We start from the raw sequence: 25,824 nt of genomic DNA, 5'->3' as shown, positions 1-25,824 counted from the left end.
GAACTGGATGTTTTTTAAAGCATTAGCCAATGCCTGTTTCTAGACTGAATTTGATGTTGTCGTGAATTTTCCCAGGAACAGCAGAAAAAACAATTTAACAAATGCGACATGCCCATCAACGGGTAGAAACCTGCTTGGAGACAACAGTAGCCAGTATTCAACAGGTTGGGTAATGAGATTAAAAGGTTGTTCTTAGATGAGAATCAGATGTGAATTGATTGAATAGAAGCAGCTTACCTAGTTGATTGAGAGGATCAATAAAATATGCATAATCATGTCTCGAGTCAAGGAAATTCATGGGGACAGACGGCCAAATACATTGAAGGCCGAGTCAAACTAGAACAAAGGTATAATTGGCCGGATCTTCCAAAGCAAGAGGGGCCAGTTAACACCTAGTGGATAGAGGGTGACAAACCAGTTCCCAGCTAACAGCCTCTTGAGTCTTGAAGCCAAGGCAGTGCAGAAAGCCTTCATAAAAGCACTTTAAATATTGAAAATAACATCAGCGTGCTTTGTGTGGAGGATCAACCCTAAATGTTTCTCTGGGTTTTTTGGCAGCTTCACTATTTTCCCAAATGCCCATTCTTAATCATTAGAGTGCAAACTATTCAGCTGCGTAGTGCATCAATTGTTCTACCTCACCTTCATGCTTGTGAACTGTAGCAGTGGGTAATAAATCAATATCTGCAGTTAGCTGGCGAACCCAATCATCACCCCTACTCGAGACTGTTGAAATAAATTGGAGCACCCACAGACTGCTGATATTGGAACCGCCCAGGAATTGCACACTGCACTGCTTACTCTGGGAGATGTGGGGCACTCTGCTTCTGATTTTGTATAATTGGTGTGTAATTTATCAATGTGACCCCTGTACAAATATTTGCACTTGCATGAACCCTACCTTCACAAGCTGTTTTCTTTTTGAGTAACTGACACTTTTGTAGACTATAAATGCACTCCAACTTGGATCATATCACCCCCTTGATTGATGGATGGGTAAACCTGATCTTTCTTAAATCTGCTTTTAACCTCAAGCCAACACGGCCTCTCACTTCAAGTCACATTGTCCCACATGTTAAGATCTCTCAATTCTGCAGGAATAATCTGTCCCACTCTATTTCAGGTCTGCCCCAGGCCCTTCGAGTAATCCACCGGTTGGACCGGCACCTTATGGCAGCAACAGGAAACTGCAGCAGACCCAGGCCCAAGTGGATGAGGTAAGAAGCAGGAGTTCAAGGCAATATCTGAGTGATAAGTTCAATGTGCTTTTCTATAATAACACAACGATGTACCCTTCAAGCTGGGCACTCTATAAACAATAAGCATGTTAAAATTATGGAAATATTCATAGGGTAATATATGTATCTGTGGGAAGAGCTCCAATTTCGCTGCAAGGTAAGCCAGATTTAAATGACAGAGGATGGTGTAGAAAGAGATTGGTAGTGACATGTGAGACCTATGTAAAGAAACAAGGTGTGTCCAGAAGAGCTGTAAATGTTAACAGCACAATCATTACCAGCACCCATACAAAAACAGATAGATGCTGGAATTCTAGATGATGCGGAAATGCTCAATAAATCTGGCAGTGTCAAAAGAGAGATTTGACTTTTATTTCGCCAGAACCAGCATCTGCCAGAAATGGATTACTTGTGGTATCAGTTTGTTGACCCCCCAATAGTAAGTTATACCCTGGGATGGTGAGTATAACAGGAAAATATTAATGGGGCGACAAATGTGCCACAATAATGGACAATGCCAAATAAATCCGATTGGCAAAGGTAGCCTGGATAATTAGTTCATAGATTTCTTAGAATTTACAATGCAGAAGGAGGCCATTCGGCCCATCGAGTCTGCACTGGCCCTTGGAAACAGGACCCCACTCAAGCGCACACCTCCTCTACCCCATCCCCTTAACCCAGTAACCCCAATTAACCTTTTTGAACACTATGGGAAATTTAGTATGGCCTATCCACCTAACCCGCACATCTTTGGACCATGGGAGGGGCAGCACGGTGGCACAGTGGTTAGCATTGCTGCCTACGGCGCTGAGGACCCGGGTTCGAATCCCGGCCCTGGGTCACTGTCCGTGTGGAGTTTGCACGTTATCTCCGTGTCTGCGTGGGTTTCATCCCCACAACCTAAAGGTGTGCAATGTAGGTGGATTGGCCACGCTAAATTGCCCCTTAATTGGAAAATATAATTGGGTACTCTAAATTTAAAAAAAAAATAATAATAATAAAAGTAATCTTTGGGCCATGGGAGGAAACCGGAGCACCCGGAGGAAACCCTCACAGACACTGGGAGAGCATGCAGACTCCACACAGACAGTGACCCAAGCCGGGGAATCGAACCTGGGACCCTGGAGCTGCGAAGCAACTGTGCTAACCACCAAGCTAATGTGCTGCCCTAACTGAGCAACTGTACTAACCACCAACCTATCTAGCTGCCTGAGTTCCTCGTGCATTTGGGACAATTTCTTGCTCTGGAGCCAACCAAGAGGTATTCTAGATCTGGCAATCGAGAAGTGAGACCGAATTAATCGGGAGCCTCCGGTTGGCATTAATCCTTCTTCAATCCAAATGTGAGAGTTAAACTTAGAGTTTTTAAATCTAAATGAAGGAAATTACATGGGTGTGAAGGCAGAGCTAGCTAAAGTGAATAGTGAAACTCAGGGCTAAAATGGGAAAAGACTTACTAAAGCTAATGTTGGTCCTCTTAAATCTGGGGAATTGATACTATAAATCCAGGAAATGGCAGCATTGAACAAGTCTGTCTTCATTGTGGAAGACGTTTTGGGGGGGGGGGGGGGGGGGGGGGGGGGGTCATATTTGAACATAGAGGTGAAAGGGAAGGAAACCATCAGAAAGGGGGGGAATAGTATTAGAACAGAGGCTGACCACTCCCCAGAACCAGATGGCCTGCACTCTAGGGTCTTGAGAAGTGGCAGAAGAGATTGTAATGGCATTGGTTATAATCTTCCAATATTCCTTTGACTCTGGAAGGATCCCAGTGGATTGGAAAATTAACGCTTTTTATTCAAGAAAAGAGAGAACTGCGGGCAGTTAACGTAACATATGTTGTAGAGAAGGAGGTTCTAGCAGGATATTTAGAAAATCACAAATCAGCCAGAGCCAACTTTATGAAAGAGAAATCCTGTTCAATTTATTTATTAGAGATTTCTAGGAAATAATGAGCAGAGTAGATAATGGGGAACCTTAGATTTCCAGAGGGCAATTGATAAGCTGCTGCCTAAAAGGTTACTACATCAGATAAGAGCATAAGGTGTATGGGTGACGTGTTACATGGATAAAAGATTGGTAAGCCAAAAGGAAGCAGAGTAGGAATAAATGGGTCTTTTTCAGATTGGCAAGCTGAGGCCTTAAAACTATTTTACAATCTTACCAGTGAAGGCACCAAATGTATGGTAGCTAAATTTAATCACATCAATCAAGTTGCCAAGTGGAGGTAGGGAATCTGCAAAATATCAACATATTAAATGAGTGGGCACAAAGATGAAAAATGCGAACTTGTCTGCTTGGCAGTATAGAAAAGTAATACATTGAAATGGAGAATGATTGCAATGGAACAGTGATCTGAGCATCCTGGTACATAAATCGCAAAAAGTTAGTATGTAGGAACTAGGCAACACGTTTGAGAATGGGATCTCCCTTAAGATAGATGAGGAACTCTGTCTCTCTTCTCTCCCCCTGCCTCCCCAGCAACTAAATCAGCCATCATCTTATCAAAGGGCTGATTGCCTGACCCCTGTTCTGAGTGCTCTGTTCCTATGCTGTCTACCACAATGGAATACACTGGTTATGATCTTAAATTGTTAAACTCCATGAAGGCTGTAAAGTGCCTAATTGAAATATATGGGGTTTTGCATTACCTTCACAGCAAGGTCCCAGCTCTGGGTCTCAAAACCGCTTTGGCAGATTCTTGATGCCAGCCTTTTTTGCAGAACAACAGTATGGCACTGTTTTTCTTTAAGACGATTTGGTGTGAAAACTGGATTCACACCTGCTTGTTCAAGAGCTGCAATGCACAAAAGAATGCACTGCAACTTCAAATAGCAGCGTGCAAAGTGAATGAGTCTGAGAATGTTAGTCGATGGCCCCTCCATAATTTGTCTAATTTGAGCCTTGATGTGCTGTGATTTCTAATGTTTATTCAGTCTAAAGTGCTAGCAGGCAATTACTAAAACATCATCCTTCAAGACCCCACAATTCTGTTTGGCAGACAGGATGTCTGATTTTCTTTTTTAAATTTGGAGAGTACCTTATTCTTTTCTTTCCCCCCACAGCATGACCATGCCACCCATGCAGGATGCTTTAGATATCTGGCATTTATAATCTGGAAAAGTTGGGGGTAGATACTTCCACCAAGCACTCATACAAGTAGAATCGTGTGTAGCTCAGGAGACCATTTGGCCCATCCTACCGACACTGATGTTTTATGTTCCATTGTGACTTAGTTATGTATTGTAAGAAGTCTGACAACACCAGGTTAAAGTCCAACAGGTTTGTTTCGATGTCACTAGCTTTCGGAGCGCTGCTCCTTCCTCAGGTGAATGAAGAGGTATGTTCCAGAAACACATATATAGACAAATTCAAAGATGCCAAACAATGCTTGGAATGCGACCATTAGCAGGTGATTAAATCTTTACAGATCCAGAGATGGGGTGACCCCAGGTTAAAGAGGTGTGAATTGCATCAAGCCAGGACAGTTGGTAGGATTTCACAGGCCAGATGGTGGGGGATGAATGTAATGCAACATGAATCCCAGGTCCCGGTTGAGGCCGCACTCATGTGTGCGGAACTTGGCTATAAGTTTCTGCTCGGCGATTCTGCATTGTCGCGCGTCCTGAAGGCCGCCTTGGAGAACGCTTACCCGGAGATCAGAGGCTGAATGCCCTTGACTGCTGAAGTGTTCCCCGACTGGAAGGGAACATTCCTGCCTGGTGATTGTTGCGCCATGTCCGTTCATTCGTTGTCGCAGCGTCTGCATGGTCTCGCCAATGTACCACGCTTCGGGACATCCTTTCCTGCAGCGTATGAGGTAGACAACGTTGGCCGAGTCGCACGAGTATGTACCGCGTACCTGGTGGGTGGTGTTCTCACGTGTAATAGTGGTATCCATGTCGATGATCTGGCACGTCTTGCAGAGATTGCCATGGCAGGGTTGTGTGGTGTCATGGTCACTGTTCTGAAGACTGGGTAGTTTGCTGCAAACAATGGTTCGTTTGAGGTTGCTCGGTTGTTTGAAGGCAAGTAGTGGGGGTGTGGGGATGACCTTGGCAAGATGTTCATCGTCATCAATGATGTGTTGAAGGCTGTGAAGAAGATGACATAGTTTCTCCGCTCCGGGGAAGTACTGGACGACGAAGGGTATTCTGTCGGTTGTGTCCCATGTTTGTCTTCTGAGGAGGTCGGTGCGGTTTTTCGCTGTGGCGCGTTGGAACTGTCGATCGATGAGTCGAGTGATGTCTCCTGTTCGTACGAGGGCATCTTTCAATGTCTGTAGATGGCTGTTACGCTCCTCCTCGTCTGAGCAGATCCTGTGTATACGGAGCGCTTGTCCATAGGGGATGGCTTCTTTAATGTGTTTAGGGTGGAAGCTGGAGAAGTGGAGGATCATGAGGCTATCCGTGGGTTTGCGGTAAAGCGAAGTGCTGAGGTGACCGTCCTTGATGGAGACGAGTGTGTCCAAGAATGCAACTGATTTTGGAGAGTAGTCCATGGTGAGTCTGATGGTTGGATGGAACTTATTAATGTCATCATGTAGTCGTTTCAGTGATTCTTCGCCGTGGGTCCAAAGGAAAAAAATGTCATCGATGTATCTGGTGTATAATGTCGATTGAAGGTCTTGTGCGGTGAGTAGGTCCTGTTCAAACTTGTGCATGAAGATGTTGGCGTATTGGGGTGCGAATTTGGTCCCCATGGCTGTTCCGTGCGTCTGGATGAAGAACTTGTTGTCGAAGGTGAAGACGTTATGATCCAGAATGAAACGGATGAGTTGCAGAATTGCGTCTGGAGATTGGCAGTTGTCGGTGTTGAGTACTGAGGCTGTTGCAGCAATGCCGTCGTCATGGGGGATGCTGGTGTAGAGTGCCGAGACGTCCATTGTGACGAGGAATGTTCCTGGTTCAACTGGTCCATGGGTGCTGAGTTTCTGTAGGAAGTTCGTCGTGTCGCGACAGAAGCTGGGCGTACCTTGTACGATGGGTTTCAAGATGCCCTCGATGTAGCCAGAGAGGTTTTCACACAAGGTCCCATTGCCTGAAACGATAGGGCGGCCTGGTGTGTTAGCCTTATGTATTTTCGGGAGGCAGTAGAGATCTCCAATGCGGGGAGTACGTGGAATGAGAGCACGTAGGGTGCTCTGAAGATCTGGATCCAAGGTCTTGATCAGTCTGTTAAGTTGGCGGATGTGTTCCTTGGTCGGATCTGCGGGTAACAGTCTGTAGTGTTCTTGGTTGTTCAGTTGTCGGTATACTTCTTTGCAGTAGTCCGTTCTGTTCAGTACGACAGTGGCCCCTCCTTTGTCTGCTGGTTTGATGCCGATGCTGCGGTTGGTCTTGAGAGCGCGGATGGCATTGCGTTGTGCTTGGGTGACGTTCGGGGCTGTCTTGTGAATGCGACTGATGAATCTGGCATTGACGCGACTCCTGACTGCTTGAGCATACATGTCGAGTCTAAGGCAGCGGCCTTCCGGAGGGGTCCAATTCGACTCTTTCCTCTTCGGTTGCCGCACCGCAGATCTCTCGGTCTGCTGTTCCGGTTCATTGCTAGTCTGCTTGGGTTCGCTGTTGGCCTCTTGGGGTCTGTGGAAGAATTCCCGGAGCCTCATTCGCCTGATGAATTCCTCCGTGTCTGCCGCGAGACTGATGGGGTCCATTTTGGTGGTGGTGCAGAAATTGAGCCCTCTGCTGAGGACTTCGATTTCGTCTGGTTGAAGGGTGTAGTCTGACAAATTGACAATAGATTTCCCTGTATTGTTTTCTACTGTGGCACCGGGGGTGGCTTGGTTGCTGCCGGTGGTGATGCCAAGTTTCTCAAGCATTCTGTTCTTGGTGTGCATATAGGTGGCATAGTATTGTTGTCTCATCTGTTTGACGGTGTTCCGCAGCTGGTCTGCTGCGTCCTGAGCACAAGTTGAGAATATGGCCTCTATCTTGGTTTCCAGGTTGCGTCGTCTGCTGTAGAGCTGGCGGACGAGGTGGTTGCTCGTCCGTGGACTACTCTCAAATCCGTTGCATTCTTGGACACACTCGTCTCCATCAAGGACGGTCACCTCAGCACTTCGCTTTACTGCAAACCCACGGATAACCTCATGAGGCTCCCCTTCTCCAGATTCCACCCTAATCACATTAAAGAAGCCATCCCCTATGGACAAGCGCTCCGTATACACATGATCTGCTCAGACGAGGAGGAGCGTAACAGCCATCTACAGACATTGAAAGATGCCCTCGTACGAACAGGAGATATCACTCGACTCATCGATCGACAGTTCCAACGCGCCACAGCGGAAAACCGCACTGACCTCCTCAGAAGACAAACATGGGACACAACCGACAGAATACCCTTCGTCGTCCAGTACTTCCCCGGAGCGGAGAAACTACGTCATCTTCTTCACCGCCTTCAACACGATGAACATCTTGCCAAGGTCATCCCCACACCCCCACTACTTGCCTTCAAACAACCGAGCAACCTCAAACGAACCATTGTTTGCAGCAAACTACCCAGTCTTCAGAACAGTGACCACGACACCACACAACCCTGCCATGGCAATCTCTGCAAGACGTGCCAGATCATCGACATGGATACCACTATTACACGTGAGAACACCACCCACCAGGTACGCGGTACATACTCGTGCGACTCGGCCAACGTTGTCTACCTCATACGCTGCAGGAAAGGATGTCCCGAAGCGTGGTACATTGGCGAGACCATGCAGACGCTGCGACAACGAATGAACGGACATGGCGCAACAATCACCAGGCAGGAATGTTCCCTTCCAGTCGGGGAACACTTCAGCAGTCAAGGGCATTCAGCCTCTGATCTCCGGGTAAGCGTTCTCCAAGGCGGCCTTCAGGACGCGCGACAATGCAGAATCGCCGAGCAGAAACTTATAGCCAAGTTCCGCACACATGAGCGCGGCCACAACCGGGACCTGGGATTCATGTTGCATTACATTCATCCCCCACCATCTGGCCTGCGAAATCCTACCAACTGTCCTGGCTTGATGCAATTCACACCTCTTTAACCTGGGGTCACCCCATCTCTGCATCTGTAAAGATTTAATCACCTGCTAATGGTCGCATTCCAAGCATTGTTTGGCATCTTTGAATTTGTCTATATATGTGTTTCTGGAACATACCTCTTCATTCACCTGAGGAAGGAGCAGCGCTCCGAAAGCTAGTGACATCGAAACAAACCTGTTGGACTTTAACCTGGTGTTGTAAGACTTCTTGCTGTGCTCACCCCAGTCCAACGCCGGCATCTCCACATCATAGTTATTTATTGGCCCAGCAGATGCAGGCTTTTCTCTATGTATTGTTTCAAGCTCATCTTTTAACCTGTTGGGTTATTGCTTAACATTCTTTATTCCAAGGAGAATAGTCTTAACTTTTTTCAACCTCTCTTCAGAAGTTCTCATCCCTGATAACATCCTGGTAATATTCATCTACACTCTTTCTGAAGAGCTCTGAATTGTCCATCACTCTACTATTCAAGGTACTTCCTAGTTGCTATCCTTGACCTTTGCGGAGAAAGATAGAGTAGATGTACAGGGTACGGTCTCCTGCTGGGATAATGGTTGCTGGATTGGATGAGGTACGTCTACTGTTGATGACCAAATTGAAAATCAATTTAATCATATCCGTGCTCCCTTTTTTTTGATAAACAATTTTAATGAGGTATTTTTGGCATTACAAACAGCAACAGTACACAAAACAATAAACATAGTGCAATCACCGACTCCCATCCCGCCAAGACCCGCCTAATTGACCCCCTGTTCTACGCTACCCTAACCCCCGCCCCCCCCCTGCTGACAATTAATTCTCCGCGAAGAAGTCGATGAATGGTTGCCACCTCCGGGCGAACCCTAACAGTGACCCCCTCAAGGCGAACTTAATCTTCTCTAGGCTGAGAAAGCTTGCCATGTCAGTTAACCAGGTCTCTGTCTTCGGGGGCTTTTGAGTCCCTCCAAGCTAGCAGTATCCATCTCCGGGCTACCAGGGAAGCAAAGGTCAGAACATCTGCCTCTTTCTCCTCCTCGATTCCCGGGTCTTCCGACACCCTGAAAATCACCACCTCTGAACTCATTGCCACCCTTGCTTTCAATACTCTGGACATGATGTCCGCAAACCCTTGCCAATATCCCTAAGTTTTGGACACGCCCAGAACAAGTGGACATGGTTCGCTGGTCCTCCCGCACATTTTGCACACCTGTCCTCCACCCCAAAGAATCTACTCATCCGGGCCACTGTCATGTGGGCCAGGTGGACCATCTTGAATTGGATATCAATGCTCCCTCTTAATAAAATAACCCAGCTTGTCTCATTTAAAAAAAGAAAAAAGGTGGTTCCTCATCCTTCAGAGTTTGATTATTTTGGTGCTTGTACATTTCTACATTTCAGTAGAAGCCACTGGCGCCATCTTCAACTCCTTGTGGCTTCGTCTTCCCTGGAATGCATTGTTGAGCTGACACGGGGAACTGGACTGGACTATCTCATTAGGGCAAATGGAGATCTGGCAAATGAGAGAATAATGTGGGAAAACATGAAATTGTCCTTGGCAGGAAGAATAAAAGGCGAGCGTCTGAACTAAATGGTGCGAGATTGCAGAGGGATCTGGGTGTCTTTGTGCATGATTTGAAAAGGTTAAGTGTGGAAGTAAAAGAAGTAATTGGGAAAGCTAATAGAATGTTATCATTTATTTTGAAGGAAATTGATTACAAAAGTAGGTAGGTATGTTTCGGTTGTATAGGACACTAGTGAGACCACATTTGGAGTACAGTGTACAGTTTTTTGGTCACCTTATTTCAGGAAGGATGTAACAGTGTTGGGAACGGTTCTGAAAAGATTTAGCCGACCAATACCTGGCATGGGTGGGTCCTCTTATGAGGAAAGGGTTAGACCGGCTAGGCTTGTAATTTAGAGTAAGAGGAAACTTGATTGAAGCATGTAAATTCCTGAGTCTTGACAGGGTAGATGTGAGCAGATGTTTCCTCTTGTGGGAGAATCTAGAACTACGGGTCACTATTTTTAAAAAATGGGGTTGTCCATTTCAAACAGATGAGGTGAAACTCATTTTTTTTGAGGGTCGCGGGTCTTTGGAACTCTCCCTCAGAAGATGGATTTAAGCAGATTCTGTAAATATTACCCACACACCAGGGGAAAGGGTGGTTGAGAGGTAAAAGAAATTAAGAAAAATAAAAGGATAAAGGATTTTTGTGCTGGGATGACTTCTTGTTAAGTCTTGGCTTTTGTTTTGGTGGTACTTCTAGGCTTGATGGTTTTCTCTTGCAAAGTTGTGTATGTTCTCTGTAGATTTGGGGTCATTTTCAGGTTTACAGCAAATATGTGCCAGACATTCTCCGGTTTTAGAACAATAAAGCAGTTCTTTTTTCAGTAGCGAGAGAAAGAGATTGTTCCTTCTCCTTCTGAGGTCTAATCCCTTCTGCCAAGTTTTCTCATGCAGGAACCAATCACTTGGCTGTTGGGCAGATCCTGTCCCTGGCCAGGAACCAATCACTTGGCTGTCGGGCAGATCCTGTCCCTGGCCAGCCCATTTGTTGCCAGGAAGCCTATCAAATCGACTTCCTCCAAAACCAATTCCGTCATTCAGCACCGATGAGACTACTTTCTCCTCTCCAAAATACAAAACTTAGGAACGCACTGTCCTGGCAAGCACTCTTCTGCTTGAGTCCTCTGCTTAAAGGCACATGGGTCCATGGACCAAAAATAATAATAAGCAAATGGGAAGAGAGAAAGTCAACAGGAAGGACTCTTGCACGTTATATGTTACAATAGGTACCCCAACCCAAAGCTTGGCACCAGACTCGACTAGGTTTGAATTATCGATTGTACAACACACCAGGATGCCTTTTGACTCATTGTGTCGGGGCTGGTTCTGTTTTAAGAGCTATTCAATTAGTCTCTCCCCCCTCTTTCCTGTAATCCTACAATTTTACTCCAAATATTTATCCAATTCCCTTTTTGAAAATTGCTATCAAATCATCTGCTTTATTCCTTCTGCCAGAACATTCCAGATCTGCATATGTCCCTTAGTTACTGACTCTCCTGCCGCTGAAAACGTTTCTTCTTACTTCCTTTATCAAAACCCTTTGTGAGCATCCAAATTAATTCTCTATCCTTTCTCAATATAATTTACATTCTGCCAAATCTCTGCTCTAGGCCTTGACATCATGCCCAAGTATGTTACCTGGACTGGGATGCCGTGCACTTACTAGGTTTCATTGTGATTTGTGAATTGGATAGAAAGAAGGAAACTGATTCTCCCCTGAATCCCTCGGCCTATAGCTCCAGGATCTCTTCTGTTCATAGGGCTGAATGATTATTCGGCTTCTACATCTACTCAAAGTTGTGTTGGGAAATGCAATGTACTGAAATTGAATTGAAGGATTTGGGCCTGGTCATGGCACAGAATCATCTATATTCTGTAAATGGGCAGCCGAAAAAAAGGGGATATCCAGATTGTTGTATGTGATCTGATGCTGGAATACCTGGTCTTGATGTGATGGCCAAGAGTTGCAGTTTGCAAAGAAGATTAGGTACTGCTGTTTACCTTTCCATTGATATCGAGACTAAATCTTGGTGGCAACAATGTGATTTTAAGCATGAGTGGAATTGATTGGGTGGATGTAGAATTGTTGGTTCCTGTTTTGCCTCTGGTGTTGCACCAAGTAGCCAGTTACCCAAGTGCCAGAGTATCTCCCCAGCAGAATATCACCGACTTCCACCCTGCTTCAGCCCAGCTACTGCTGAAACTCTCTACACCATTACACTTGCTGCAAGTGTTCTGATCAACTTTCCATTCCTACCCACCTTTCCATCCCATCCAATACCTTGCTGTCTGAAGCCTGTCACATTTCTTCCCCGTCATCAAATTTATTTTTAAATCCCTCCATCAGCAACATCTATTTGTAAGCTCCTCTAGTCCTAACAACCTTTCTCTCTTTCCCCACCCCCCACACCAAAATCCATGGCCTCCTGTGCATTATCCCCCTTCGCCCTACCAATGATTTGCCATTGTTCCATTCTCTTCCCAGACCCCCTCCTACCTCCCCAGTTCCTTTAAGACCCTTGGGACTTCAAGTAGAGTAATATGGATTTGAGGTGTTATCTCTGATTCTCTCCACAGATGCTACCAGACCTGCTATGGCTATCTAGCATTTTCTGTTTAGATTATCTAGGGACTTGTTTTGCGTGCTAAGTAAAGTGTGAGCTGATACCTGGCTATCGACCTATGGAGAAATATCATATCCCACTTGCCAGTCGGAAATGCTATACAGCAATTATTAAAGAAATGTATGTTACTTCTACCTTCCCTTTTGCAGCATCCTTATGAAGCCTTTAATCAAACCTTGATTTTTTAAATCTCTACAGTTTGTTCAATTTATAAAAAAAAAAAAAAAAAAAATTTGAAATTTATGGGTACTTCATGAGAGATGAAGTACCCTGATTGCCCAGTCATCCATATAATCTGAGAAATTTATTTTTACACCCCCTTGTGCTTTGTTGGATTCAGGTCGTAGATATCATGAGAGTGAATGTAGACAGAGTTCTTGAGCGAGATCAGAAACTTACAGAGTTGGACGACCGAGCTGATGCACTTCAAGCCGGAGCGTCTCAGTTTGAGACCAGTGCTGCAAAACTAAAACGCAAATATTGGTGGAAGAACTGCAAGGTAAGGTCACGGTTCTTCTGTTGACTTTAGCTCCATTCTTCCAGTTTTACAACCCTTCCCAGGATGGCAATACAAATATCTATCTGCCTTGTGTTGATTGCTTGTTGTAAGAAGCAGGTATTTGGATTTTTTTATTTTTTTTTTAAATAATTTTTATTAAAGGCTTTCATAAAATATCAATAACAAAATGAGAAAGAAAAAAGAACCCAACAGGGTTAAGTACAAAACACAATCTAAAATAGCAACCCCCCCGGACATAAATAATAAATTAACAGCATCACCCTGACTTAACACAACACAACAGGTGTATACACCCCCTCAGACCTTCCAGTGTCAATAACATAAACAAAAATAAAGTAAACCCCCACCCCCCCCGAGCTGCTGCCATTGACCAATGTCTATCGTTCTGCCAGAAAGTCTAAGAACGGTTGCCACCGCCTAAAGAACCCTTGTACCGACCTGCTCAAGGCAAATTTCACCCTCTCCAATTTAATGAACCCTGCCATATCGCTGATCTAGGATTCCACGCTTGGGGGCCTCGCATCTTTCCACTGAAGGAGAATCCTTCACCGGGCTACCAGGGATGCAAAGGCCAGAATTCCGGCCTCTTTCACCTCCTGCACTCCCGGCTCCTCTGCCACCCCAAATATTGCGAGCCCCCAGCCCGTTTTGACCCTGGATCCTACCACCCTCGACACCGTCCTCGCTAAGCCCTTCCAAAATTCCTCCAGCGCTGGGCATGCCCAGAACATATGGGTGTGATTTGCTGGGCTCCCTGAGCACCTAACACTCCTGTCCTCACCCCCAAAGAACCGGCTCATCCTTGTCCCGGTCATGTGTGCCCTGTGCAGCACCTTCAACTGTATGAGGCTGAGCCTCGCGCACGAAGAGGAAGAGTTCACCCTCCCTAGGGGGCATCTGCCCACGTCCCCTCTTCGATCTCCTCTCCCAACTCCTCCTCCCACTTCAACTCCACCATTGAGGCCTCCTCCTCCTGCATCACCTGGTAAGTTTCCGAATTCTCCCCCCCCCCCCCCCCCCAAGGCACCCTGTACTGTGTGTGGCAGTAGCCGCGGGAATTCCACCACCTGCCGTCTGGCAAACGCCCTTACCTGTAAGTACCTGAAGGTGTTCCCCGGGGGGAGCCCCATACTTCTCCTCCAGCTCACCCAGGCTTGCGAACTTCCCGTCCTCCAACAGGTCCCCCAACTTGCGTATCCTTGCCCTGTGCCACCCTGAAAACCCTCCACCTGTTCTTCCTGGGGCGAACCGGTTGTTCCCCCGTAATGGGGTCCACGCCGAGGCCCCAACTCCTCCTCCTCCTCCTTTCCCCCCCCCCCCCCCCCTCCCCCCTCCGCCGCCTCCACTGCCCCCAAATTTTGAGGGCCGCCACCACCGGGCTTGTGGTATACCTCCTTGGAGGGAGTGGCAGTGGCGCTGTTGCCAGCGCCCCCAGACCCGTACCCACACAGGATGCCGTCTCCAGCCTCTTCCATGCAGCCCCCTCCCCCTCCATCACCCCACTTGCGCACCATCGTCGCATTGGCGGCCCTGTAGTACCCACAGAGGTGGGCAGCGCCAGCTCCCCCCTATCTCTACTCCGCTCCAGGAACACCCTTCTCTCCCTCTGAGTCCCTCGCGCCCACACAAACCCCATTAGACTCCTGTTAACCCGCCTGAAAAAAGCCTTTGGGATAAACACGGGGAGGCACTGGAACAGGAACAGAAACCTTGGGAGCACCGTCATTTTGATTGACTGCACCCTACCCGCCAAGGACAGCTGCAACGCGTCCCACCTCTTGAACGCCTCCTCCATTTGCTCCACCAGCCTTGTAAAGTTAAGCCTATGCAGGGCTCCCCAGCTCCTGGCCACCTGGACCCCCAAATATCTGAAGCTCCTCTCTGCCCTTTTTAGTGGGAGCTCGCCAATCCCCCTCTCCTGGTCCCCTAGCTGAACTACGAACTGCTCGCTTCTTCCCCATATTGAGCTTGTGCCCCGAAAAAGTCCCCGAATTCCCTAAGGATCCTCATTACCACGGGCATTCCTCCCACCGGGTCCGCCACATACAGCAGCAGGTCGTCCGCATAAAGTGACACCCTATGCACCTCCCCACCCCGCACCACCCCCCTTCAGTTCCTCGACACTCTCAGTGCCATAGCCAGGGGTTCAATCGCCAGTGCGAAGGACCGGGGACACCCCCGTCTCGTCCCTCGGTGCAACCAAAAGTACTCTGACCTCCTATTTGTGGCCGCACTCGCCATCGGGACCTCGTACAACAGCCTAACCCACCTGACAAACCCCTCCCCAAACCCGAACCTCTTCAGCACCTCCCACAGGTACCCCCACTCTACCCTATCAAAGGCTTTCTCAGCGTCCATCGCCACCACTATCTCCGCCTCCCCCTCCCTCGTTGGCATCATGATAACATTCAAAAGCCTCCGCACATTCGCGTTCCAACTGTTTCCCCTTCACAAACCCCGTCTGGTCTTCATGGATGATCTGTGGCACACAATCCTCGATCCTCGTGGCTAAGACCTTTGCCAGCACCTTGGCATCTACATTAGCAAGGAAATCTGTCTGTAAGACTCACATTGCAGGGGATCCTTGTCCCGCTTCAGGATCAAGGAGATCAGTGCCCGGGGACATCGTCGGGGGGTAAAGCCCCCCCCCCCCCACCTTGCCTCATTAAAGGTCCTAACTAACAGCGGGCCCAACAGGTCCATATATTTTTTATAGAACTCGACCGGGAAACCGTCCGGCCCCGGTGCCTTCCCCGCCTGCATGCTTCCTATCCCTTGACCAGCTCCTCCAGCCCAATCGGGGCCCCCAGTCCCGCCACCAGTCCCTCTTCCACCTTTGGAAACCTCAATTGGTCCAGGAAACAGTCCCTCCCTCCCTTCCGTGGGGGCTCTGATTGGTACAATTCCTCGTAGAAGTCCCTGAAGACCCCATTGATGCCAACCCCACTCTGCACCACGCTCCCTCCCCTGTCCTTAACTCCCCCGATCTCCCTAGCTGCGTCCCGCTTCCGAAGCTGATGCGCCAGCATCCGGCTTGCCTTTTCCCCATACTCATAGACCGCCCCCTGGGCCTTGCCCCACTGCTCCTCCGCCTTTCTGGTGGTCACCTGGTCGAATTCGGCCTGGCGTCTGCGCCTCTTCCTCAACAATCCTTCAGGCTCTTCCGCATACCTCCTGTCTACACTCTCCATCTCCCCACCAGCCTCTCCCACTCCCACTCCTTGTGGGCCCTAATGGAGAACAGCTCTCCCCTCACCACCGCCTTCAGTGCCTCCCATGCCATCCCCACTCGGACCTCCCCGTTGTCGTTGGTCTCCAAGTACCTCTCTATACTTCCTCGGACCCGCTTGCTCACCTCCTCGTCTGCCAACAGCCCCACCTCCAAGCGCCACAGCAGGCGCTGGTGCCCCCCCCCCCCCCCCCCCCCCATCTCCAAGTCCACCCAATGCGGGGTGTGGTCCGAATGGCTATTGCCGAATACTCTGTATCCTCTACTCTCGCTATCAGCGCCCTACTCAAAATGAAAAAGTCGATTCGAGAATAAGCTTTATGGACATGTGAGAAGAATGAAAATTCCCTAGCCCCCGGCCTTGCAAATCTCCAAGGGTCCACCCCTCCCATTTGGTCCATAAATCCCCTCAGCACTCTAGCCGCCGCTGGCTTCCTACCCGTCCTAGACCTGGAGCGATCCAGTGCAGGATCCAACACAGTGTTAAAGTCTCCCACCATTATCAGGCCCCCCACTTCCAAGTCTGGGATCCGACCCAACATACGCCGCATAAAACCCGCATCGTCCCAGTTCGGAGCATACACATTGACCAGTACCACCCTCTCTCCCTGCGACTTACCACTTAGCATTATGTACCTACCGCCATTATCTGTCACAATGCTCGACGCCTCGAATGACACCTTCTTTCCCACCAAGATCGCCACCCCTTGATTTTTGGCATCTAGCCCCGAGTGAAAACACCTGACCTACCCACCCTTTCCTCAAGTCTTACCTGGTCTGCCACCTTCAGCTATGTCTCCTGAAGCATAACCACATCTGCCTTGAGCCCCCTTCAGGTGCATGAACACGCGGGGCCCGCTTAACCGGCCCATTCAGTCCCCTTACATTCCAGGTTATCAGCCGGATCAGGGGGCTACCTGCCCGCCGACTAGCCATGACCGCTCCTTGGCCAGCCACCCACACCGCACCCCACACCCTGCCCGTTCTCCACAGCGGCACACCCCAGTCTCGCCCCCCCCCCCCCCTCGCTCCAGCTCCTCCTTGACCTTAGCAGCAGCAACTCTATTTCCTTCTCCCTGCCCCCCCCCCCCCCCCCCGAGCTAGGGCCCATCCTCCCATTGTGTGGCACACCCTCCTCTCCCGCTCCCCATCCACAGGCTCTTCCCCCCCCCCCCCCTCCGTTCTAAGCGCGGGAAACAATCCTCGCCCCCCCCCCCCCCCCCCCCCCCAGTCTTCGGCGTGGGAAAAAAAGCGCTCTCCACCTACCAGGCCCCGCCACCAACAGAAGTGCCCAACCCGCCCCATCCACCTCCCGAACCCGAAAGAGAAAAAACACAGAAAAAGAAACCCAAAACAAAAACCATGCAAAGGCCCCCCCCGAACAAAAAATAGGCATAACATATCCACCGCAGTCTCCAATCGCCCATCCCAACCCTCAGTCTGTCTCAGCTTCTCGGCCTGAACAAAGGCCCACGCCGCCTCCGGAGACTCAAAATAATGGTGGTGGTCCTTGTAGGTAACCCACTGTCGCGCCGGCTGCAACATGCCAAACTTCACCCCCTTCCTGTGCAGCACCGCCTTGGCTCGATTGTTCCCGGCCCTCCGCTTCGCCACCTCCGCACTCCAGTCCTGGTATATTCGAACTTCCACGTTCTCCCACCTGCTGCTGCTCCTCCTCCTTGGCCCACCTGAGCGCACACTCCCGATGGAACTGCACCAGCACCGCCCACGGAGGCTCGGTAGCCTTGGGCCTCCTCGCCAGCACTCTATGGGCCCCTGGAAGGACCCCGCTCCCATCAGCGAGTTCAACATGGTGACCACATAGGCCCCCACACGTCCAGCCCCTCCGGGAGGCCCAGAATCCGCAGATTCTTCCGCCTCGACCAATCTCCATCTCCCTCGAACCGCTCCTGCCATTTCTTGTGGAGCGCCATGTGCGCCTCCACCTTTACCGCCAGGCCTAAGATCTCGTTCTCATTGTCAGAGATCTTTTGTCGAGCCTCTCGGATCGCCACCCCCTGGGCCGTCTGTGTCTCCAGCAGCTTATCAATAGAAGCCTTCATCGGCTCTAGCATGTCCGTTTTAATCTCGGAGGCAGTGCTGGATACCCTCCTGTTGCTCCTCCGCCCACTGCCTCCACGCTGCCTGGTCTCCGCCCGCCGCCATTTTGTCCTTCTTCCCTCTCTTCCTCTGGTCCACCGCCACCTTTTTTGTCGCCCTGCTCCTAGTTAAAGCCATAGACTGACGGGGAGTTATTATTAACTCCTTCCCGCACCGGGAAACATCGAAAAAGTGCCGTTAGAAGTCCTGAAAAGAGCCCAAAGGTACGTTTTTGCGGGAGCCGCCGAATGTGCGACTTAGCTCCGCATCGCCGCAACCGGAAGTCACGAGGGAATCCTTTTGGCAGTGTTCGCTTCACCAATCTGCCCCCAAAAGTCTGTGGAAACTCCTGAAAAAGGTCTGAGTCCGTTCCAGACGGGAGCTGCCGAATGCGCGACCTACTCCTCCATGGCCACCACCGGAAGCCTCCTCCCCGCTCCTTCAATGGCCTTGATGAAATCTTTTCCCAGTTGTTCCCTCTGCTGCTAGAATTCACCTTTAATAAAGGCCCTCAAGTCAGCTTGAAGCCTTTAAGCTTGCCCTTCCCCCGCCTGCATGCTGGAAGAGGCTTTTGTCTTTCCTGCAGCCAAAGCCAAATCTTTTACTGTTTCTGCCGGGTCTCGTAACCAAGAGACATACCATTCCTGGGGGACACTGTCGGGGGAATGTTGCAGTCGTCTTCCCACATCGGGAAATGTCAAAAAAATTCAGTTGGGGGCCCTATAAAGAGCCCAAAAGTCCGTTCCAAGCGGGAGCTGCCGAACATGCGACTTGGCTCTGTATAGCCGCAACCGGAAGCCGTATTTGGATTTATGTAGCACATGTCTGGTTGGAGGTTGTCTGAGCCCCATACTTGCTGTGATGACGTTGAGAGGTGCTGACTTTCCACAATTCCACTCCAGATTAAGATTTATTGTCACGTGTACTGAGGTACAGTGAAAAGTATTGTTGTATATACAGTCCAGATGATTGCTCCGTACATGAAAACATAACGTACGATAAATACATGAGAATACATAAACATTGGGCGCAGCATACTGAATATAGTGCTACAACTCTAGAGAAGATACGTAGAAAGATCAGTTCAAACCCGAAGAGGGCCATTCAGAAGTCTGGTAACATAGGGGAGGAAGCTGTTTTTAAATCTATTGGTACGTGTTCGCAAACAATCTGTATCTTCTGCCTGATAGAGGTTGGAGAGAGAATAACCTGGGTTGGACGGGTCTTTGATTATGCTGCCTGCTTTCCCAAAGCAGCGAGAGGTGTAGACCGAGTCAATGAATGGGAGGTGGGTTAGCGTGATAGACTGGGCGGTGTTCACAAACACTTGTAGTTACTTACGACCTTGACCAAGTAGCTGCCATACCAGGCTGTGTTGCAGCCAGATAGGATGCTTTCTATGGTACATCTATCAACGTTGGTAAGAGTCTTGTGGACATTTACCATGATTCTGAGAACAACTGGAGTGTGATATTCTCAGTGTCTGACCACATTCCCCCCCCCCCCCCCCCCATGGCAACGCCGCTGGAAACAGATCATCTAGTCAACTTCATTGTGTAATAGTGTTGGTTGGAAAAAGAACATCAGTCACTCCTCCAAACATTCACTTTGTATTTGTACTTTTTAGCATCAAATGTTGAGTGCAAGGAAATTGATGTTAATAGGAGTTAGAAGAGAGTGGATTATTTTGCGGGTAACTATGCATGTGAGCAGTTAATGTTGGTCAACTGTTAGTATTAAAACTTGTGTGGGTGTGTCTCTTTCTCACAGATGTGGGCAATATTAATAGCCGTCATCCTGATCATCATAATTGTCATAATTAGTGAGTATCCAAATCCTTCATACCTTTTCGTTGCAGTTGCTGTTGTTTATTGCTCTCAATCTTTTCTCCTTCTGTCAACCTGTCACTTTCTGTCGGTTTTCTGCCTTGTGAAGGAACAGCTTCTGCTCATCAAATCAACGAGTTCATATTATCTTCCATTTTTTTTAAAAAGCTAGAAAATATAAAGATGGTCTCCGTAAAGTGACAATAAAAATAAAACCAACTGGAAGGAAGCCAGCTATCCTTGCTTAATCTAAGCTCTGTGACTCCCAATTCACACCCAGCATGTAATTGACTCTCCACTCCATTCCTCTCTGTGAAGTGGGCAAGGAAGCCAAAACCAGAGATGGGTAATAATAACAGCCTTGCCCACATCAGAGCCTTCTCTTAAAATCTAGCAATAAGGGTAGTTTGCACTTGCTGTCTCACGGCGCCGAGGACCCGAGTTCCATCCTGGCCCCAGGTCACTGTCCATGTGGAGTTTGCACATTCTCCCCATGTCACTGTGGATCTCACCCCCACAAGACCCAAAAGATGTGCAGGGTAGGTGGATTGGCCACACTAAATTGCCTGTTAATTGGGTACTTTATAAGGCTGAGATCCAAAACTTTCAGTAAGGCTAAACTCCTCTTCTGCAACAAGTGGTTTGATGTTGCCCTGTTCTAAGCTTGTGTATCTGAAGTAATTCTCCAGCATCGTAATTTCTGTAAACTTTTGAGCAGATTCTTGCTGCCGAATGCTTCCTTCAATATAGACAAATTCAACACCGCAAACCTGCAATCACCTGAAGTGGTCAATTAATAAAGATCTTTGTACACTATTCTTGTGACTAAGCTGCCTTTTTTCCCCCCTTTTTTTTTTTTTTTTGCAGTTTGGCAGACCACATAAAGACCAACTTCTTGCCTGTTGGAATTTGGAGACAGACGAGGACTTTCTGGTTTCAACCCACCTTATCTACTTTTTGAGAGTTAATTTGTTTGTCTGTTGGTTTAAACAATTAACAATTGGGGGAGATTTGATTATAATCAAGAGTTCAGATAAAGTTGTAAAGTATTCTTCTCCTCTTCAATTTGACCCTCACAACAAACTGGTGATGGACAAACAAGGCAACAGGACGCCGCCATTCATGATAGCTGAGATTAGCACCATTGCCTTCGGCGGGACCAAACCTTCTGCGGGAGATGAGTCCTAATGCTACAAACCCTCGATTGACCTAATTGAGGCGGTTGCCACACACTTGAACTCCTGATCATGATCAATCTTTATCAAGATGACTATCTGTAGAGCTGAGCAAATGTGATTTTTTTTTTTTTTGTTTTTTTTTTCCTGCTCAACCTTCCCAAGCTCTCACCCTATTGCTTTTTAAAATGGGCATTTTGTAAATTCCTGACAATTAAAACTCATCTACTTGGAGGTTTTAGATGAAGCTAGAATGCAGATTAAAATGGCAGGCTGCTGTTGCTAGTCCTGGCCACTAGGACTAGACCAAGATTGATTAATGGATCATGGATGCTGGTGTGTACATGGAGATGTGTGCTGCCCACACACCCAAGTCTTGGAGGAATGCTCTGGATGAGGGGCAAAAATTCTTCTTGCTATCTGGATGCCCAGGTGAGACAACTAGTCAATAACAATAGCACAGTATTGCCCCCACACATCTGAGTTTCAATGAGAACCAACAGTTCCAGTTTGCCAGAGTGGTGTGTTCCCATTTTGTCAGAATCAGGAAGATGGTTCCTGAATTTGAAGTTTGCAATGCTCTATTCCACTTCGCTTCCACTTTCTGTTGAACATGTTAATAATCATGCCCACCGTAACTCCCTTTTCTGAAGCAATTTCCTGTTAGAGGTTGGGTGATGTACTTTTTCAAACCATTAGCTCTTCTGTGGCAATTTGTTTTGGCTTCAGCCTCCCCAGGCCACTTCCAATATTAGCTTGAAGGGCATTTGTGGTCTTGGTCATCTGGGCTGTCCTGTTTTCAGCACCAGTGGTCAGTGATGGGTGCAGGAAAAAGCCTTGGTCAAATCCTGCCCCTTGAGGTGGAAGAGGGTACTGAGAGTGACCTCTTGGAATGATCTTGGTAGAGCATTGCAAGCTTCTAGATTTGGGCAGTAACATAATCTTTTTTCAAACAAAATATTGTCCCTCATTGTGCCAGTTGCCTCATCGTTCCTCTTCATGAACACTCCAAAAGAAAAGCCAAAAAGATGCTTATTTTGACTCTTGCCTTGTGCCTTATCTGCTTGATGTCTGTGTGCCTTTCAAATTTATATGGATCTCCACTTTGAATCTGTGCCTTGCTAAATAGAGTTGGGCATTGAACTATGTGCAAATCTTGATTAGTGATCCGATTTCCTTTTTGAGGTTTATTTTTGTCCCAAGTCCTCTGAGGAACAGGGGAGAAACTTGATGTTTATATACCCGATCCTGTTGCTTTAGTATAACGTTTTGGTGTTGGTTGAAGGCTTCGCTAGTCTCCTCCCAACAAACATTTGGTTGTTAAGCCGCCTTAATCTCCAGCAATTGGCCCGGTTCATGAACCCAAGGAAATTATCTTATGCACGAAGGAATTTTAAAAAGGAAATCTGTACACTCCTGAATGGCACTTCAAGTGTCAACACATGCATAGCATCTGAACAGGATGGTCCTCTCTCCCCCCCCCCCCCCCCCTCTTCCCCCCCCCCTCTCCCCCTCTTCCCCCCCCCCTCTCCCCCCTCTCTCTCCCCCCCTCTCTCCTCTCTCCCCCCCTCTCTCCTCTCTCCCCCCTCTCTCTCCCCCTCTCTCTCCCCCTCTCTCTCCCCCTCTCTCTCCCCCCTCTCTCTCCCCCCCCCCTCTCTCCCCCCCCTCTCTCCCCCCCCTCTCTCCCCCCCCTCTCTCCCCCCCCTCTCTCCCCCCCCTCTCTCCCCCCCCACTCTCCTCCCCCCCTCTCTCCCCCCCTCTCTCTCCCCCCTCTCTCTCCCCCCCTCTCTCTCCCCCCCTCTCCTCTCCCCCCCTCTCTCTCCTCCCCCCCTCTCTCTCCCCCCTCTCTCTCCCCCCCTCTCTCTCCCCCCTCTCTCTCCCCCCCTCTCTCTCCCCCCCTCTCTCTCCCCCCCTCTCTCTCCCCTCCTCTCTCTCCCCCCCTCTCTCTCCCCCCCCCCTCTCTCTCCCCCCTCTCTCTCCCCCCCCTCTCTCTCCCCCCCTCTCTCTCCCCCCCTCTCTCTCCCCCCCTCTCTCTCCCCCCCCTCTCTCTCCCCCCCCTCTCTCTCCCCCCCCCTCTCTCTCCCCCCCTCTCTCTCCCCCCCTCTCTCTCCCCCCCTCTCTCTCCCCCCCCTCTCTCTCCCCCCCTCTCTCTCCCCCCCTCTCTCTCCCCCCCTCTCTCTCCCCCCCTCTCTCTCCCCCCCCTCTCTCCCCCCCCCCTCTCTTCTCCCCCCCCCCTCTCTTCTCCCCCCCCCCTCTCTTCTCCCCCCCCCCCTCTCTTCTCCCCCCCCCCCTCTCTTCTCCCCCCCCCTCTCTTCTCCCCCCCCCCCCTCTCTCTCCCAGTCCAATGGACCAGTTATGCTGGCCCATTTGCACGTGCCATTCACTTTTTTGCTGGTGATGCTCTTGGATGAATGTTGAAAATTGTCTAGCACTGTTTAACTTTTCAATTGCACTGTAGGCAACTTGTGAGCAACACATTGGTGATTGATATTTTAGGCCACCACAGCTGCTGCATTTTGTTAAAGCACAAAGACACTCAATCATTGTGAGATGCTTCTCTTTTTTTTTTTTGAATGAAGGGCGAATCCGAGCTGATCACTTGCCTTCACCACCATGCCCCCTCACTCGTAAACTGAATAGCAGCATTAATTGGCTGGGTCTGACCAGAGTGGTGGTGTATGCAAATAGAATGAAATCACTGCCTGACTGGTGGTGTTGTCAAGTCAGGCGTGTTGCCGTTTTGTGAAGATGGGAGCCTGAATTAACCATCACTGTTGTATTGTTGGTATAATTGACCACCAAAAAAACCCTTTTACAGTATTTTTCAATGAATCTCACTACATAAAAAATCAATTTTAAACGGTGCCTTAATGCCTTCGGCCAGCAGATTTAACTTCTACTGAGTTTTGTGATTCTTTGTCAGAACATGCTGTTTAGCCTATAGTGCCGTAGTTACTGCCACTCCAGGCTTGAAGTGCCCAGCATTTACTGCAACCCAGACAAGTGCCTCTTGGGTTATTAGTGCCCCACTTAAAAGCTTTTGTATAAAAGTGTAATTGTCCAGCTTAGCATTGCAACTAGGTCTGGTTCAATTGTATTTTATTGAATGGGAGATTTAATAAAAGATGTTTCACAATCTGAAGGCATGTTGTTGAATTGACATACGCAAGTAAAATTCTATGTACTTCTATCCTTTCGCACATGCAAGCACACATCTGTTCCCCCAACTCCCTGTGCATCATAAAACCTAATTGTTACAATTACTTGATGCAACAAAAAAAAAAGCTGCTTTCAATATTCTGGTACCAGGACTTGAGGTTACGTGGAACAGCCGGGGGTGTTCATGGAGCAGAGAAGGTTCAGAAGATTTGACAAGTAACTGCTTCCAATGGCAGAAGAGTGTTAACCAGGTTACACGAAAACCAGAGGGTGACCATGAATTTTTGCAGTTGATGATCTTGAATGCACTGCCTGAAAGTTGCTGGAAGCGAATTCCATTAACCCCTTTCAAAAAGAATTGGGTAAAAACTTGGAAGGAGCAGAGCAACCTAATGCCAAGGATGGGGAAAGGAGTAAACGGGTGTATCTAAAGGCATAATCAGCGACGTGGCCCCCTTGTCTTCTAATGTCCTACCGACCGCCATGGTTTGCATTTAATGTGTAGCATCTTTAGCACAATGAAACTTCGTGAGCTGGTTCGGAGGTGTCATTTTCGACATGGATGATGGCCAGTTCTGTTAAGGGTGGGCTTTTTAAATCTTTATTTCACAAATAAGCTTACATTAACACTGTAAATGAAGTAACTGTGAAAAAGCCCCTAGTCACCACATTCCGGCGCCTGTTCAGGTACACACAGGGAGAATTCAATGTCCAAATTACCTAACAAGCACGTTTTTCAGGATTTGTGGGAGGAAACCGGAGCACACAGAGGAAACCCACGCAGGACACTGGGAGAACGTGCAGACTCCGCACAGACAGTGACCCAAGCTGGGAATTGAACCTGAGACCCTGGCGCTGTGAAGCAACAGTGCCACCCACTGCTACCGTGCGCCACAATGCTACCATGCTGCCATTTGGGGAGAGTTTTAACGTTTGCCATGGGGGAGGCCCAAGTTGGTGGAGTGAAGGAGTTCTAGCAGTTGTAAGTTTCCAAGAATTTTGATATCAGAAAGGGGTGAAACCATGGGCAACATGGTGGCACAGTGGTTAGCATGGCTGCCGGACGACGCTGAGGACCCGGGTTTGAATCCCGTCCCTGGATCACTGTCCGTGTGGAGTTTGCACATTCTCCCTGTGTCTGTCTGTCACCCCCACAACCTAAAAATGTGCAGGCTAGGTGGATTGCCACGCTGAATTGTCCCTTAATTGGAAAAAATAATTGGTTGCTCTAAATTTATTTTAACAAGGGGTGAAACCAAGAGGTTTTAAGGATTGGATGGGAAATTTTAAAAATCTAAGATCCTCCACTACCGAGAGAGCAGCTAGCAATGTTGAATGAAGCCCACACCCTGAATATTTTAAAAGAAGTCAAAAGTGACCGG

At 48.6% G+C, this 25,824-nt stretch overlaps 1 protein-coding gene across 1 annotated transcript in view; it reads left to right on the top strand.

Moving 5' to 3' along the window:
• The window catches only part of vamp3 (vesicle-associated membrane protein 3 (cellubrevin)), a 37,745-nt gene extending 15,734 nt beyond the window's left edge, over positions 1-22,011 (top strand). Inside the window, exons 2-5 of the mRNA XM_072478065.1 lie at positions 1,124-1,217; positions 12,774-12,932; positions 20,053-20,104; positions 20,976-22,011. Coding sequence (XP_072334166.1) covers positions 1,124-1,217; positions 12,774-12,932; positions 20,053-20,104; positions 20,976-20,992 — 322 coding nt within the window. The 3' untranslated portion in view covers positions 20,993-22,011. The remainder of the gene's footprint in view (positions 1-1,123; positions 1,218-12,773; positions 12,933-20,052; positions 20,105-20,975) is intronic.
• Positions 22,012-25,824: the final 3,813 nt, after the last annotated feature.

This window comes from Scyliorhinus torazame, chromosome 16 (assembly GCF_047496885.1).
Source record: "Scyliorhinus torazame isolate Kashiwa2021f chromosome 16, sScyTor2.1, whole genome shotgun sequence".
In the NCBI taxonomy this organism is placed as follows: Eukaryota; Metazoa; Chordata; class Chondrichthyes; order Carcharhiniformes; family Scyliorhinidae; genus Scyliorhinus; species Scyliorhinus torazame.
The sequence above is the reverse complement of the archived record's forward strand: the minus strand, read 5'-3'. Positions and strand labels throughout refer to the sequence as shown.